This window comes from Triticum dicoccoides, chromosome 4B (genome assembly GCF_002162155.2).
Source record: "Triticum dicoccoides isolate Atlit2015 ecotype Zavitan chromosome 4B, WEW_v2.0, whole genome shotgun sequence".
Lineage (NCBI taxonomy): Eukaryota > Viridiplantae > Streptophyta > Magnoliopsida > Poales > Poaceae > Triticum > Triticum dicoccoides.
The window spans coordinates 623,467,044-623,483,022 of NC_041387.1; the positions used below are offsets into that span (position 1 = coordinate 623,467,044).

The following is a 15,979-nucleotide window of genomic DNA, read 5'->3' on the forward strand; positions in this document are numbered from 1 at the left end:
CGGTTTGACCGATAAAGATCTTCGTAGAATATGTGGGAACCAATATGAGCATCCAGGTTCCGCTATTGGTTATTGACCGGAGACGTGTCTCGGTCATGTCTACATAGTTCTCGAACCTGTAGGGTCTGCATGCTTAAAGTTCGGTGACGATTTATATTATGAGTTATGTGTTTTGATGTACCGAAGGTAGTTCGGAGTCCCGGATGAGATCGGGGACATGACGAGGAGTCTCGAAATGGTCGAGACGTAAAGATCGATATATTGGACGACTATATTCGGACATCGGAAAGGTTCCGAGTGATTCAGGTATTTTCGGAGTACCGGGGAGTTACGGGAATTCACCGGGAGAAGTATTGGGCCTTATTGGGCCATACGGGAATAGAGGAGAGAGGCCAAAAGGAAGGAGGCGCGCGCCCCCCCTTTTGGTCCGAATTGGACAAGGGGTGCAGCCCCCTTTTCCTTCTCCCTCTTCCCCTCTTTCCTTCTCTCCTACTCCGGGAAGGAAAGGGGAATCCTACTAGGACTTGGGAGTCCTAGTAGGACTCCCCACACTTGGCGCGCCCCCTCTAGGGCTGACCTCTCCCTCCCTTCTTTATATACGGGGGCAGGGGGCACCTCTAGACACACCAATTGATCATTGATCTCTTAGCCGTGTGCGGTGCCCCCCTCCACCATATTTCACCTCGGTAATATTGTAGCGGTGCTTAGGCGAAGCCCTGCGTCGATAACATCATCAACACCATCATCACGCCGTCGTGCTGACTGAACTCTCCCGCAAAGCTCTGCTGGATCGGAGTTCGTGGGACGTCATCGGGGTGAACATGTGCTGAACTCGGAGGTGCCGTACGTTCGGTACTTGAATCGGTCGGATCGTGAAGGCGTACGACTGCATCAACCGCGTTGTGCTAACGCTTCCGTTTTCGGTCTACGAGGGTACGTGGACAATACTCTCCCCTCTCGTTGCTATGCATCACCATGATCTTGCGTGTGCGTAGGAATTTTTTTGAAATTAATACGTTCCCCAACAATAATCCCATGCCTTCCAATGTACTTTCTCGCGCCCTCTTTTAGACCCCCAACAAAAGTTCCTAACCATTCTCGTTAGGACATCACAAACAGAAAACAGAAGCTTATAAACACCCATAATGTAAGTTGGGACACTTGGGCCACCGACTTAAGTAAAATCTCTCTGCCAGGTTGTGCAAGCCACCCATCTCCCCATTGGATTAACCTCTTCGTGAGACTCACGTGCAAATTTTGGAAACACCCCCTAGTCATTCACCCTTCTGGAGTAGGGAGCCCAAGTATTTCTCTTCGCAATAGTGACATTTAACACTACCCTAACATCCTCCTGGTTGGCCACCAGGCATTCTTGGCCAAACATAATTGAACATTTATTAAAATTCAGACTTTCTCCCGTGGCACTTCCATATAAGTCCAACACCCCTTTACCTTTACTGCTTGATCATGGGCACCTTCAAAAAATAACAATGTATCATCCGCAAATAGCAAATGTGAGATCCCAGGTGCTCTACGAATTTTTTTGATGGGAGTGATATTTCCAACATTAACCTCATGTTTTAAGATGGAAGATAGACCGGCAACAACAAATAAGAATAAGAATGGTGATAATGGGTCACCTTGGCGTAGCCCTCGCGACGGGTGCAAAGAAATCCAAGAGGGTTCCATTTAATTTAACTGAATACCTCATCGATGTGGCACACGCCATTATCCAGTCCACCCGACGATGAGAGAAACCCAACTTTTGCACCATTTGCTTCAAGAATTCCCAATCAACTCTATCATATGCTTTTGACAGATCTAACTTCTATGCATGAAAAACTCTTTGATGGACGCGAGTCGTAGCAGTGTGGGGTGCCGGTTATAGCATCAGTTGTCCATGCTCTGCCCTGCAACACGAGAGATAAGCTCAGAAACCCCATCTTGTAGTTTGAAATTTGCCAAGCTAATTCTCTCGAAAAATCATCGCCAATCCCCCCAGCTCTCCTTCCACATCTTCGTAGAGATATGTTCAGAAATCAAAGATGACATAACAGAAAGAAGAAGTTTGCACTATGACATTTGTATTCGGGCGCGGTGTTCACGGCGTCCGCGGAGGCGGAGGGTACCTGGGCGTCGCCGTCAACGCTCAACAAGGCTTGGGCGGCATCGGCAAAGTTCCAACAAGGCCTGGGCTATGGCTGTGGTGGTTGGGAGCGGGAGATGGAGAGAATGAGGGCAGGATTGTTAAAATACGCTGGGCCACTCGTTCCCATTTCGTGAAGCTGACATTAGAAAAGGAAACACGAAAGGGACATAACAGTGATATCTACTCCTACTAGCAGTAGTAGTTTTCTGGAGCAGATATCGTGGTCGATTCAGGCCATTTGATGGCAATGGCATGCATGCCAATTGTCAAGAGGCGCATCAAGCTGGGCGTAGAAAGAGAAAGGAAGGTCGACAGAGACGTTAGCTTACCATAATGTCTCTTCTTTTTAATCAAATCCTGAGCCGAGCCGAGCTGAGCTGGAAGTGTGGCAGTCAGTGGCGCCCATGATTTGTGAGGATGATTACCGCTGTGGGCTCTGGGGTTTGTAACGGAATCATTGCCGACAGAAAGGCACGCGGCTTCCAACGAAAAGCTCGGCCGCCACTCCGGCTGCCGCCCTGCCTGCCGGTTAAACTATCCGGCCGCTGGTCTGGTCCGCACCGCGCCGTGCATAGTAAACAGCCACTGGAGACTGGACCAACCAGGGTTGCCGATCGGCGTGGGCACTTAGACGCACTTGATAATTGCTGGATCGGCGTACATGCCGGTACGTGCGCGGTACTGCACGACGGACGCAACGCAACCACCACCTAATCATCAGCATACCGAGGCACGTACACGCGTGGCGTATGTAATGTACATGTACCGTACCCACCCCTGCCACTACATGCTTGACGACGGAGCAACGAAGCGAAGGAGCAAAAAAGAGTGGGGAACAGCGGTCCGGACAGCGACCGAGCCCGCGTGCCGCCGATCGCCAGCGAGCCGGAGGAGGAGGAGATTCCCGCACACCCACCACCCATCTGCTCTGCCGCCCATACGCAGCCAGCGATCCACCCAAACCTGCCGCTGCGCTTTGCCTTTGCCTCGATCTGGGCCACACGCGCACCACGTCGCCCCGCCCTTTTCCCAACCCGATCTCCACCATCGTCATCTCCCGTCTCCCGCCCTGACCCTAGGCTTGGAGGTTTGACCCCTCACCCCCGGAAAGAAAGCAGTTTTTCCGCATAGATTTCAGCATTTTCCCAGGTAAACCCCCTGACCGTCCCGGCGCTGCGCTGCGCATCGGACCAACCCGGCCGACGTCAATCGTCAGGCCATCGCCCGGCCGGCGCGCAAGTACCCGAGAAGTGGCAGTTGGCTCGCCGTGGCACCCGCACATTAACGCGCGCCACCCACCGCCACCTACTCACTCACCGGTTAACCCCCTTTCTTTCTTTGGACTATACTTAGAGCTCATCACTGCCACTCTCCACCGGAGCCGGTCCTCGCACGGAGGTAATGCGTGCCGTGCCGCCGCCGCTGCTGCAGTCGCCATGACCCCCGCCCGCCGATCCCTCGCGCCGCTGGCGCTGGCGGTGCTGCTGGTGCTGCATTGGGCCGCGCCGCGGGCGGTGGTGCAGGCGGCCACTCCGGCGGAGCGGCGGATCCTGCTGGACTTCAAGTCCGCCATCACCGCGGACCCGGACGGCGCGCTCGCCTCCTGGACGCCCTCCGGCGACCCGTGCGCGGACTTCGCGGGGGTGTCCTGCGACCCGGCCACGGGCGCCGTGCAGCGGCTGCGCCTCCACGGCGCCGGCCTGGCGGGCACCCTCGCGCCGTCGCTGGCGCGCCTCCCCGCGCTCGAGTCCGTCTCGCTCTTCGGGAACGCGCTCTCCGGCGGGATCCCGCCGGGCTACGCGTCCCTGGCGCCCACGCTCCACAAGCTCAACCTCAGCCGCAACGCGCTCTCGGGCGAGATCCCGCCCTTCCTCGGCGCCTTCCCCTGGCTCCGCCTGCTCGACCTCTCCTACAACGCCTTCTCCGGCGAGATCCCGCCGGGCCTCTTCGACCCCTGCCCCCGCCTCCGCTACGTCTCGCTCGCGCACAACGCGCTCCAGGGCGCCGTCCCGCCCGGCATCACCAACTGCTCCCGCCTCGCCGGCTTCGACCTCTCCTACAACCGCCTCTCCGGCGAGCTCCCCGACCAGCTCTGCGCGCCGCCGGAGATGAACTACATCTCCGTCCGGAGCAACGGCCTCTCCGGCCGCATCGACGGCAAGCTCGAAGCCTGCCGCAGCATCGACCTGTTCGACGTCGGGAGCAACCGCTTCTCCGGCGCCGCGCCGTTCGGCCTCCTGGGCCTCGCCAACATCACGTACTTCAACGTCTCCTCCAACGCCTTCGACGGCGAAATCCCCAACATTGCGACCTGCGGCAGCAAGTTTTTATACTTCGACGCGTCTGGCAACCGGCTCGCCGGCCCTGTTCCGGCGAGCGTGGTGAATTGCCGCAACCTGAGGGTGTTGGATTTGGGGGCGAATGCTCTTGCGGGAGACATACCGCCAGTGATCGGGACATTGCGGTCGCTTTTGGTGCTCAGGCTTGCCGGCAACACAGGCATTACCGGGTCAATTCCCGCAGAGCTTGGAGGAATCGAGATGCTTGTCACACTCGACCTTGCCGGCCTTATGCTCGCCGGAGACATTCCGGTGTCCCTCAGCAAATGCCAGTTCCTGCTTGAGCTGTGAGTGTTCGTTCAGTACTCAATTTCACCCAATTCATCCAATGCCTTGATGTGTGACTAACTAAATCAAATTATTACAGGAATTTGTCTGGCAACAAATTGCAAGGAGTGATCCCGGACACGCTCAACAACCTGACTTACCTCAGGATGCTTGATCTTCACAAGAACCAACTCGACGGGGGCATTCCGGTGTCGCTTGCTCAGCTGACCAACCTTGATCTGCTAGACCTCTCGGAGAATGGACTGACTGGGCCAATCCCCTCAGAACTTGGGAACCTCTCTAAGCTGACACATTTCAACGTGTCCTTCAACCGTCTTTCCGGCGTCATACCTTCTGCTCCGGTCTTGCAGAATTTTGGCAGCACAGCCTTCATGGGAAACCCATTACTATGTGGATCACCATTGAACAATCTGTGTGGTGGACAGAAAGCAAGACGATTGTCTGTCGCTATCATAATCGTCATTGTCGCTGCAGCGCTTATACTTATTGGGGTCTGCATTGTTTGTGCTATGAACATTAGGGCCTATACAAGGAGGAGTAAGGAGGAGCAGGAAGGGAAGGAGGACGAAGAGGTGCTGGTCTCCGAGAGCATATCAGTCGGATCTCCAGGCCAAAATGCCATCATTGGTAAGTTGGTGCTCTTCACCAAGAGCCTGCCTTCAAGGTATGAAGATTGGGAGGAAGGAACTAAGGCACTGGTTGACAAAGACTGCCTTGTTGGTGGAGGTTCAGTTGGCACAGTGTACAAGGCCACCTTTGAGAATGGGTTGTCCATTGCCGTGAAGAAACTGGAGACACTCGGAAGTTTGACAAACCAGGATGAGTTTGAGCATGAGATGGGGCAGCTTGGTAACCTCAACCACCCCAATCTGGTCACATTTCAGGGTTATTACTGGTCGTCCTCGATGCAGTTGATCCTGTCGGAGTTCGTGACCAAAGGGAGCTTGTATGATCACCTGCATGGGAACCGTCGTCGTGCATTTTCCAGAAGTAGCAGCGGAGGTGAGCTCTCCTGGGATCGGAGGTTTAGGGTTGCACTTGGAACGGCGCGTGCACTTGCATATCTTCACCATGACTGCCGACCACAAGTCTTGCATCTCAACATCAAGTCTTCAAACATAATGATAGATGAAGAATATGAAGCCAAGCTGTCTGACTATGGATTTAAAAAGCTGCTGCCTATTCTAGGTAGCTTTGAAGTGAGCAGATCTTATGCTGCCATCGGGTACATTGCCCCGGAGCTAGCATCCCCGAGCTTGAGATACAGCGATAAGAGTGATGTATTTAGCTTCGGGGTGGTGTTGCTTGAGATTGTGACAGGGCGGAAGCCAGTGGAGAGCCCTGGGGCTGCTATACATGTGATTTTGCGCGACTATGTCAGAGAGATACTGGAGGATGGTACTAAATCGGACTGCTTCGATCGGAGCCTGAGGGGATTCATTGAAGCCGAGTTGGTCCAAGTGCTCAAACTAGGCCTGGTATGCACTTCCAACACACCATCAAGCCGACCAAGCATGGCGGAGGTGGTGCAATTCTTGGAATCTGTTAGGACTAATTCTTGATGTTCTGCTATCTGGAACATAGTAGCAGAATAGGATGTTAAAACAGGAAAAGGGTTTTCTGATTTTATTTTTTTAACAGATGAAGATCACATTTCTTCTTTAATTCTTTATTATTATTGTGGCCCCAGTCCTTTTGTAAATGTGTTTAGATTTGTCTGCTCATTATCTATAGTTTTTTTAGATCTGTTTGCTGAATAAATGGCTATTTTGGTCGAATTACTGATTCCCCAGGATCTCCTCTTACTAATTTTGTACCAAGTAGATATCCTCCTTTTATCTATGCATGCATGCAAAGTGCCAATGCAAGAGCGACCGCTCTGATTGGGAAATGGAAACCTTTTTTCTTCATGGTCAGACCTAAGCACTCCTTTATTTGTGGGAGCCAAAGAGGAGTTGTTACTGTCCAATGGTGTATCAACTTTTATCAAGCTTGTAGCTGCAGGTTCAGCAAAGGGAACAGTTGAACTAACATTTTTGAAGCAGGGGCAGCTCATCTAACCCACAAGATCCTCTCCTACATATACCAACACTAAATACAAGATTTGCAGCAGTCCAGATTTCATCCCCAACCCACACATTCCAAATGGCCGAGGAGTTCGAGCTGCCTGAATTCAACCCGAGGGAGCGCGCCAAGCAGCAGATTTCGGTGCCATTTCTCTGGGAGGTGAAGCCCGGCGCGCCGAAGAGGGACTGGGCGATCTCCACCAAGCCGGCGCCCACAGTCTTCTCATGTCCATCCCCGGCCAAGCTTGTTGTCAGTGTGCCGTTCCAGTGGGAAGAGAAGCCTGGGAAGCCCCTACAAGACATGTCACGCTTTCATGCACCGTCCGATCGTCATGCCGGCTTTTCGGTATCTCCTTACTCACTGAACCCTTTTGTGGCCGAAGATGATGAGTACACGCTGGGGTTCGACCTGGAAGCGTTCGGGTTTCCCGACGACGGCAGCAAGGCATCCACCGGCGCCGCGGAGTACGCGGACGGGTCGAGCCGCCATGGCGCCTGGTACTCGTTCTCGGACTCGGAGGACTACAGCAACTCCAGCGGGAACACGTCGGCCCGGGAGTCCCAGCTCCCCCGGGCGCCGTCGGAGCGGAGCTGGGAGGTGGCCAACGATGATGACCATGAGCTGACCAAGCCGCGGAGCCCTCTGAGGAGCGCGTTCACGCTGGAGGAGCTCATGATGCTGAGCCGCAAGCTGGGCGGCGGGCAAGGGTTCCCGGCCGATGTCAGGAAGAAGAGCCTCTCCCCCTCGCTGTCCTCCGTGGTAATAATGCCCTACACACTTTTACACTGAGCTTTGCTTAATCAGTAGTACATCTGCATCAGTTAATAGTTAATTGGACACATTACACTGTGCTCCCCAACTGCTCCTGTTAATGGGCAGTGATCTGTTTGTCTGTCCCTCATGTTGCTCTGCTGTTCTTTCCAGGAGCTCATCAAGAAGTTTTTAATTGTGTGTTCTTAGTGAGTGGGCGGCTCCGTGGCTGTTGCGGCACATGGACGAGCTGTACCATGTGAGGTCTGAGTGAGATCCCTGGCTGTGATTGATCGAGGAAGAAGCTCGGCGAGGTTGGATTGCTTGCTGGGAAGTAGAAGCCTACTGGCTGTCCTGCGTGCTGGTGCTGTACTGTTGTTGTGTTGTGTCTCCGAAGGAAGGAATCTTGTACTCTTTTCCCGGTGCTTGTTTCAAGATAAACAAACACTGGATTTCTCTGTGTGTCAGCTTGCTGTTGCTTGTTTTATATGTGGAGATTCTGTTTCTTGTTCATTTGTGCATCTGCTTGTATGAGATGGAGCAACAAAGAATTTGTGGTGTAGTATTCTGCAACTAGCGATATCTGTTTTGTGAAGGAGGAATTTATATGCACATGCACATTGTGAGGAAAAGGAAGATGAACCAAGTTCTCGTTCATATTCAGGATTCTTTTCTGTGCGCAGCCCAACGCTAAATTGTAGGAATTTTTAGTAGGATATACAGGGGAAATGATGATAAAAATACTGAAGGTAATCCAGACACAAGGCTGTTGGAAATATAACGATGAAGATAATGAAAAATCAAACGTCATTTGGAAAAAAAAAGAAATATCGCTAGAAGGAGGGCTCGAACCTCCGACCTTGTGGTTAACAGCCACACGCTCTAGCCAACTGAGCTATTCCAGCTTTGTTGGCTATTGCACTAGCGAACGCTAGATATTATATTCGGTAGTCTATGTCTACGATGTATATTTCCACTCTTAAATACTACCCGAACAACAAAGCTGCCAGAGCACTAGTATTTGGCATGGGCTCATGTGCATCACCGCACCCGCTGACACAAAATTGCACTGCAAAGTGTCAAATACCATTGCCACGGGCACGAAGCATTTTAAATTCTCCCTCAAATCTTCATAACTCTCTAAAAATCATTATTTTAATTTATCTAAATAGTCTTTCCCTAAAAAATTAACTCCTAAATAGTCTTGGATTGGATATTGGATAATTCGATAACGGCAATTCTTTAGCATTGTACAAACCATAACTAAAAATTTCATACATACTACAATACGACCAAATAGACGTCAAACTAGCCCTTTGATCGATCTACATACTAGTACATGCTAAATGCTATGTAGCTCTATTTACCGTAGAGGCGGTAAGGCCCTGTTCGGTAATCACCTGCTCCCGGAATCTACGAGCGGGGAAACTGCAACTCCGCCATTTTAAACTGCAGCTCCGCCAACTCCGCTCTCGGAATTGTGGAGCGGAGTGATACAGAACAACGCGTAAGATACTCATCAAACTCCGAACCGAAGCCACTATCCTAGTCGAATGATGAGTTGAAAGCGGATGGGATGTCGATCACCCCACAGGAGGGGGCGATCTCGTTGTCTTGAAGGTGGCTAGACCAGATGGCTTCTTCTCATTCTCCGTGTCCTCCGAATCCTCTAGCAGCTCATTGAGCACATTTGTAGTATGCATTGTTCTTGGCGTCATGGCGAGCGAGCTCGGCGCAGTTGTCTTAGACCGCTCACTCATCTTGGATGGATCCAAATAACTCCGTGTCGATAGCGACGTAGTCGTGGTCGATGCGCTCGGCCTCCCGGTGTTCTTCCGTCATCTTGTCCTCTAGCTCTTCCGCCCGAGGGACAATACCGCATTTGCCAGGGAGCGAGCTTCAACGGAGGCGGACAATGATGACGTCGTAGTCGCGCGCTACCTCCTCTGTCGTGTTGAAAGTCCTGAGCCACCGGCGGCCGAAGTCCTTGCAACCAATCAAAATGTTATTTTCGAAAGCATCTTGGTGCCTTGATTTTGTTTTCTTTTCACGTTCTCCATGAATGTCATCCGATGATGAAACTTTGCGACCAATCAAAACATTTTTCAATGTTCGCACACAAAAATCATTTTTTATTTAATTTTTCTTCAATTCTACTATTCACCCAAGCTCACATGAGCTTGGGATCATAACAACACTTTCTGTCCAGCAAGTGAAGTATAGTTTAGGGGTAGAAAAGCTATATTTTAAGGGTTATACGCTTTACGGGAGCAAGCTAGTGCTTAACTATCTAAAACACACCTTTTCTCCTCAAATATAGCTTTTAGGGGATATACTCCATCCGTAAAGAAATATAAGAGCGTTTAGATCACTAAAGTAGTTATCTAAACACTCTTATATTTGTTTACGGAGGGACTACTAGAGATGCCCTAACTCCTCAAAATAGCTACCCTCTACTGAAATTTGAGCAGGATGTGCACCCCTCACAAACCGAAAAACCTACCTCAAGAGTGCCTCATTTTTGGGGGGCTAAAATCCTAGCCGCCACCTACCTCCTCCCCGATGGCACCTCAGAGCTTCTCATCGTCCGTAGCGACCCTGTGTGCCCCCTGATCTCCCCGCACCTTCTTTCCTCCCAGCTAGCCACCCCCGCTGAAAGATCGAGGATGTCGCCTAGAGGGGGGGGGGGTGAATAGGAAATTTAAAATAATTACGGTTTAGGCTTGAACAAATATGGAATAAACCTAGCGGTTAATTTGTCAAGCACAAAACCTACAACAACTAGGCTCACCTATGTGCACCAACAACTTATGCTAAGCAAGATAAACTACTAGGTGATAGCAAGATATATGACAAGAAACAATATGGCTATCACAAAGTAAAGTGCATAAGTAAAGGGCTCGGGTAAGAGATAACCGAGGCACGCTGAGACGACGATGTATCCCGAAGTTCACACCCTTGCGGATGCTAATCTCCATTTGGAGCGGTGTGGAGGCACAATGCTCCCCAAGAAACCACCAGGGCCACCGTAATCTCCTCATGCCCTCGCACAATGCAAGATGCCGTGATCCAACTAAGGAACCCTTGAGGGCAGTCACCGAACCCATACAAATGGCAACCCTTGGTGCGGTCACCAGACCCGTACACTTTGGCAACCCTTGGGGCGGTCACCGGTACCCGTCAAATTGCTTGGGGAGATCTCCACAACCTAATTGGAGACCCCAACACTTGCCCGGAGCTTTACACCACAATGATTGAGATCCAAACACCACCAAGCGTCTAGGGCGTCCAAGCACCCAAGAGGAACAAGCTCAAGGGTACCAAGCACCCAAGAGTAATAAGCTTCTCAACTTGTAACTTCCACGTATCACCATGGAGAACTCAAACCGATGCACCAAATGCAATTGCAAGGGCACACGGAGTGCCCAAGTCCTTCTCTCCCAAATCCCACCAAAGCAACTAATGCTAGGGAGCAAAATGAGAGGAAGAACAAGAAAGAGAACACCAAGAACTCCAAGATCTAGATCCAAGGGGTTCCCCTCACATAGAGGAGAAAGTGATTGGTGGAAATGTGGATCTAGATCTCCTCTCTCCTTTCCCCCCAAAACTAGCAAGAATCCATGGAGGGATTGAGAGATAGCAAGCTCAAAGAAGGTCAACAATGGGGGAAGAACACGAGCTCAAAAGGATAAGGTTCATTGGGGAAGAATACCCCCTTTTATAGGTGGGGGAAAATCCAACCGTTATGCTCACAGCCCGCACAGAGCGGTACTACTGGTCATGGGAGCGGTACTACCGGTCATGGGAGCGGTACTACCGCTAGGGCGGTGGAAGCCCTTTGAAAAACAGCAGCGAGGAGGCAAAAGGCCAGTAGAACCGCCGGAGCGGTACTACTGCTCGTCCTCACGGTACTACCGCTAGGGGTAGCGTTATTACCGCTAAGGGTACCGATACTACTGCTTGCGAGCGGTACTAAAAAAATACATCCGTGCCTACCACCGCTGGACTTGTGATGAGTTTTTGGTCCGGAGCGGAAGTAGCCGCGGTAGTACCGCTCCCAAGAGTGGTAGTAAAAAATTACATCCCCTCCAAGCGGTAGCAGCGCTCTCATGAGCGGTAGTACCATTGCAGCTTTTTCAAGGACACCAAAACTGACACAACTTCTGCAAACGGACTCCGAATTCAATGAAACCAAGTTTGTTGGAAATCTAGAGACAAGGGCTAACACAATCTTGATAGAAATAACAATAAGAAGAAAATTATAAAAGGCCCATAAGAAAATGTTGACAACCCTTCCTCGAATAAGACCAGTAAAACCTCCAACACCGAAAACGCAATAGAAGAAGCATGTGAACTCCGTTTTCGATGAACTCAAGCTTGTCAAGAAGATGACCATAAGCTCCAAATATCACAAGGAGAAAACCAAACAAGAAACAAGAAAGATGATGCAAGGATGCAATGGTTTGAGCTCTCTACGAATGACACAATCAAGCTACGCATCGAGAGCCCTCCTTGATAGTGCGACAATCGATCCTATAACTCGGTCTCCCAACTACCACCATGAGACCGGTAAAATAGAAAACCTATCAAGGGCAAACCTTTGCCTTGCACATGGTCCACTTGATCTACATGATGACTATCTTGACTCCCTCAAGTTGGACCACCTTTCTTGATTGCGTTGGCTCAAGGAAGACTAGTTGATTTCTCCCCCATACTCCACTATGGGTGAGACACTCTTCCGCACATCTTCACAAGTCCATTGTCACCATATGGACAACAAGCTTCAAGCACTTTATATCTTTGTTATGCTCCACTTGAACTTGCACACGGCAATCTTGATGATGATCACCACTTGATGTCATCCTCTCCATGGGTTGTATGATGTCTTCCTCTTGACGGAAGCCCATGGACACATACCTAACCCTACTTAGAACTCTCACATAGACCATGGGATAGTACACAAAGTGCAATGGACAATGCTTACCATACCATGGGATCACTTGATCCCTCTCGGTACATCTTCTGCGCTTTGTGAGTTGATCAACTTGATTCACTCTTGACTTAGTCTTGATCAACCTTGAATCTTTCCAACTCTCTTCATTTGGATGATGTCTTGAAGATAAACATCAATGATCACACAATATTCTTGACATGCTTGCAATAAGCTCAACACTCACATGACCAATCTTTGGATAATTCCTTAATAGCACCTTGGTCAACTCATAAACTCCTTGAAACCAACACATGGACTTCAAGAAATGCCTATGGACAAATCCTTCAAATATAACTCAATGCAACCATTAGTCCATAGAGAATGCCATCAATTACCAAAACCACACATGAGGGCACCTCATGTCCTTTCAATCTCCCCCATTTTGGTAACTGATGACAATCACTTTCAAGAGAGTGTATATAAGGAATTATGCATCACCATGCAATGCAACAACCAATAATGCATGCGTATGAGATGCAAATGCCTAGGAAAAAACCAAAGCAAGAAGAATAAATAACCCTCTAAACTTATCCACAAAACTCTCTGAAACTTCTCCCCCATTGGCATCGGTTGCCAAAATGGGCGAAAATCTTAGAAGGCCAATATAAATTGTGGTCCTCCATAAATTGTGTATTTCTCAACAAGAGAGTGGAATGAAATACACATATCCAAAGGTAAATACTTGGAGGAAGACAAACTATATTGAGGCACAAAGTTTGCTAAAGAATGATATGCCACGAAGACATAACAAAGAGGGAAACAAACAATCAAGCAATCAAAAGATACCAATTGAAGCAAGCTATCAAAAGATACCAATTGAACCAACTAGACCAATGATCCTACGTGCCACATGAATAAAAGATATTATGATATGAGCAAATGAGTGTTATAGAGAAACTAGAGAAGCTCCCCATGATTTGTGCACAATTTAGTTTTGTAATTGGATACAACGAGCACAAAATAGAATCGTCACTCCCCCAAGATCAATAGAACCTCACGACAAGTGCAAGAGAGCAACAGATAGGATCATCACTCCCCAAAAATCAATAGAAACTCATAACAAGTGCAAGTGAGCATGTAGGAAACAAAGCCTAGCACTTGCAACAAACAAATGGTTGAGCAACATATAAAAGAGACAACTTAAGAGTAGTCTCAACCAAAATGATGTGTGTGAGTCATGGCAAAGCACTTGAGAAGACTAATGTAAGGATGAGCATTAAGCATCAACACAGTCTTGAATAGTGGAGATACAAGGTGCATGACATGTCCTTCCCACACACAGCAAGCAAATGGGTTCAGAAGCACACAAAATATGCAAAATGAATAACCAACACTTGTGACAACCCATGGTGAAGAAAGAAACTGATAGCTTTGTCAAGAGGAGGGATACCAATCGAAATGGCAAAAGCCTCATCAAGACAAGCAAGAGAAAAAAAAATTCACCACAACAGAGTGCATCAAGATGCAACGATATAAGATCCTCACTCAAGATAAATCCTTTCACATAACCACCAAGGAAAGGTGGACGTGAAAGAATAAGTATATCAACTACATATGTAACTTCTCTCAAGTGTATAAGATTCTAGGTAGATGAAAATCATGATGATATCAATCCAAAAAGAAGGATGCACACAAGAAATGGTTACTCAAGGAAAGAATAGGATACCCAAACAGAAGTCATAAAATATACTTATAAGATCGTTGCTTGAAAATTATATAGCGCATGGCTTAATATTATCTTATAGTATATAAATGAGCTTCAACCAAATGAACATCAAAGACATCACAACTATCAACAAGAGATCATTGATGCTTTGAGAAGGGAAACAAGTATCACAAGAACTAATCAAGAAATTCATGCCATGATGCAACCTACACAAGGTTGTATGTAAGAAATGTATGCATGAGTAGATACTTGTTACCGAAATAGCATTGGAAGGATGTAGTAGATACCAATTGAATGTAAACTAGTAGTTCATTGAACGTTCTAGTTTGACTCCAATAAGCACATGGTGACACCACCTTCCTTGTGAGTGAGCCGAGCATACAATGCATCTCCAATTGTTCCTAGAACAACAACACAAACAAAATGGTACCCAACCTCATTGGGACCAAAGAGTTAGAGAACCAACAATACATAGGACAAACTCCACATAAATAGGTGCATATAGATATGAAAATGAATTTCATGCACATCTCATCCAATTTGAGACTTGGTGGAGTTTCCCCTATATATTGGGTCAAAGAAAGAAAGCATGCCAAAGATACTACATGAAGTTAATATGCATGCTCAATACTTTCAAGAACCGATACCAATTGACAAAGAAATACCAAGTGAAGAAAAGATACCAAATGAATAAATCAACACTTGGAGGATATCAACTGAAAGATATATCAAGGAATGAGATATCCATTGATACACACAAAAATAAAGATGTCAAACTCCCAAAAGAGAGAATGGTTCCAAACAAACCGAGTGCTCTACAAAGTTTCATGATGGCATGAAGTACCAAAAATAAACAGTTTGCATTCCACCAACACACACTTGATAAGGATCACAAGGTGAGCGTTCTAAGAAAAATATGATAGCTCCCCCAAGCATTGTGCATTATAGAGAATTTGCATTTGAATACAAAAAGCACAAGATGGGATCACCACTTTCACTATATCTAAACAAACACTAGACAAGCTCAAGGAAATAACAAGATCCACAAGTGGTATGGAATACAATGGGAGTTGGCACAAACTAGGCAAGAGATAAGGCAAATAAAATCAAAGGCCAATGTAAAGATGATCAATAATTTCTACCACACATAAGTGAGTACCAATTGTCAAAAGACAAGAAGTATTTGGAAATAATCCCCGTTGGTAGATAGCAAGGATATCCAACATCATCTTCACACCAAACACAAGCAAATTGCAACTTGTAGAGCTAACATGCCACCTAGGAACAAGATAATTTACAATATCAATTCTAGGTGACAATATCTCAAATGAACACATTTTCTAGGCCTGTAATATGCACATAGCATATTACTCCCCCATAATGTGATACCAAAAAAACTTAACAAGAGGCAATAAAGGAATCCAACAAGAGATAATTAATGGACTATTCAGAATTTGAATTTTGTAGCGACCAGACCTCAAACAGTATAATCTCTGTGCATCAGTGTCATCCCTGGATCGTTAATGCTGACATGCACAGTACTTGAATGATTTATAACAAAGTAGCAATCACACACTTATTACATCGAATGTCTCAAAAGAGAACTTATTACAATAAATATGGCTTAAGGCCATCTAATAACGATAACAACGGAAGGCTTGGAAGATAAGCGAGTCCATCAACTCCAACGGCATCACTGGGTATAGAACCACGATCCTAAGGCATCT

The 15,979-nt window shown here is 47.9% G+C and overlaps 2 protein-coding genes and 1 non-coding gene across 3 annotated transcripts; 2 read left to right on the top strand and 1 right to left on the bottom strand.

The window, feature by feature from the left end:
- Positions 1–3,182: 3,182 nt before the first annotated feature.
- On the top strand, positions 3,183–6,564 carry LOC119291830 (probable LRR receptor-like serine/threonine-protein kinase At1g12460). Its single transcript, XM_037570632.1, has 2 exons — positions 3,183–4,775; positions 4,856–6,564. The coding sequence occupies exons 1-2, from the start codon at positions 3,586–3,588 to the stop codon at positions 6,336–6,338; spliced, it is 2,673 nt and encodes an 890-aa protein (XP_037426529.1). The 5' UTR covers positions 3,183–3,585; the 3' UTR covers positions 6,339–6,564.
- Positions 6,565–6,678: 114 nt separating this feature from the next.
- Positions 6,679–8,106, top strand: LOC119291831. The gene is made up of 2 exons (XM_037570633.1): positions 6,679–7,602; positions 7,768–8,106. Exons 1-2 carry the CDS (start codon positions 6,922–6,924, stop codon positions 7,801–7,803), a joined length of 717 nt encoding a protein of 238 aa, XP_037426530.1. The 5' UTR covers positions 6,679–6,921; the 3' UTR covers positions 7,804–8,106.
- Positions 8,107–8,424: 318 nt separating this feature from the next.
- On the bottom strand, positions 8,425–8,498 carry TRNAN-GUU. The gene has a single exon. It is a non-coding gene; the product is annotated as a tRNA-Asn (tRNA).
- Positions 8,499–15,979: the final 7,481 nt, after the last annotated feature.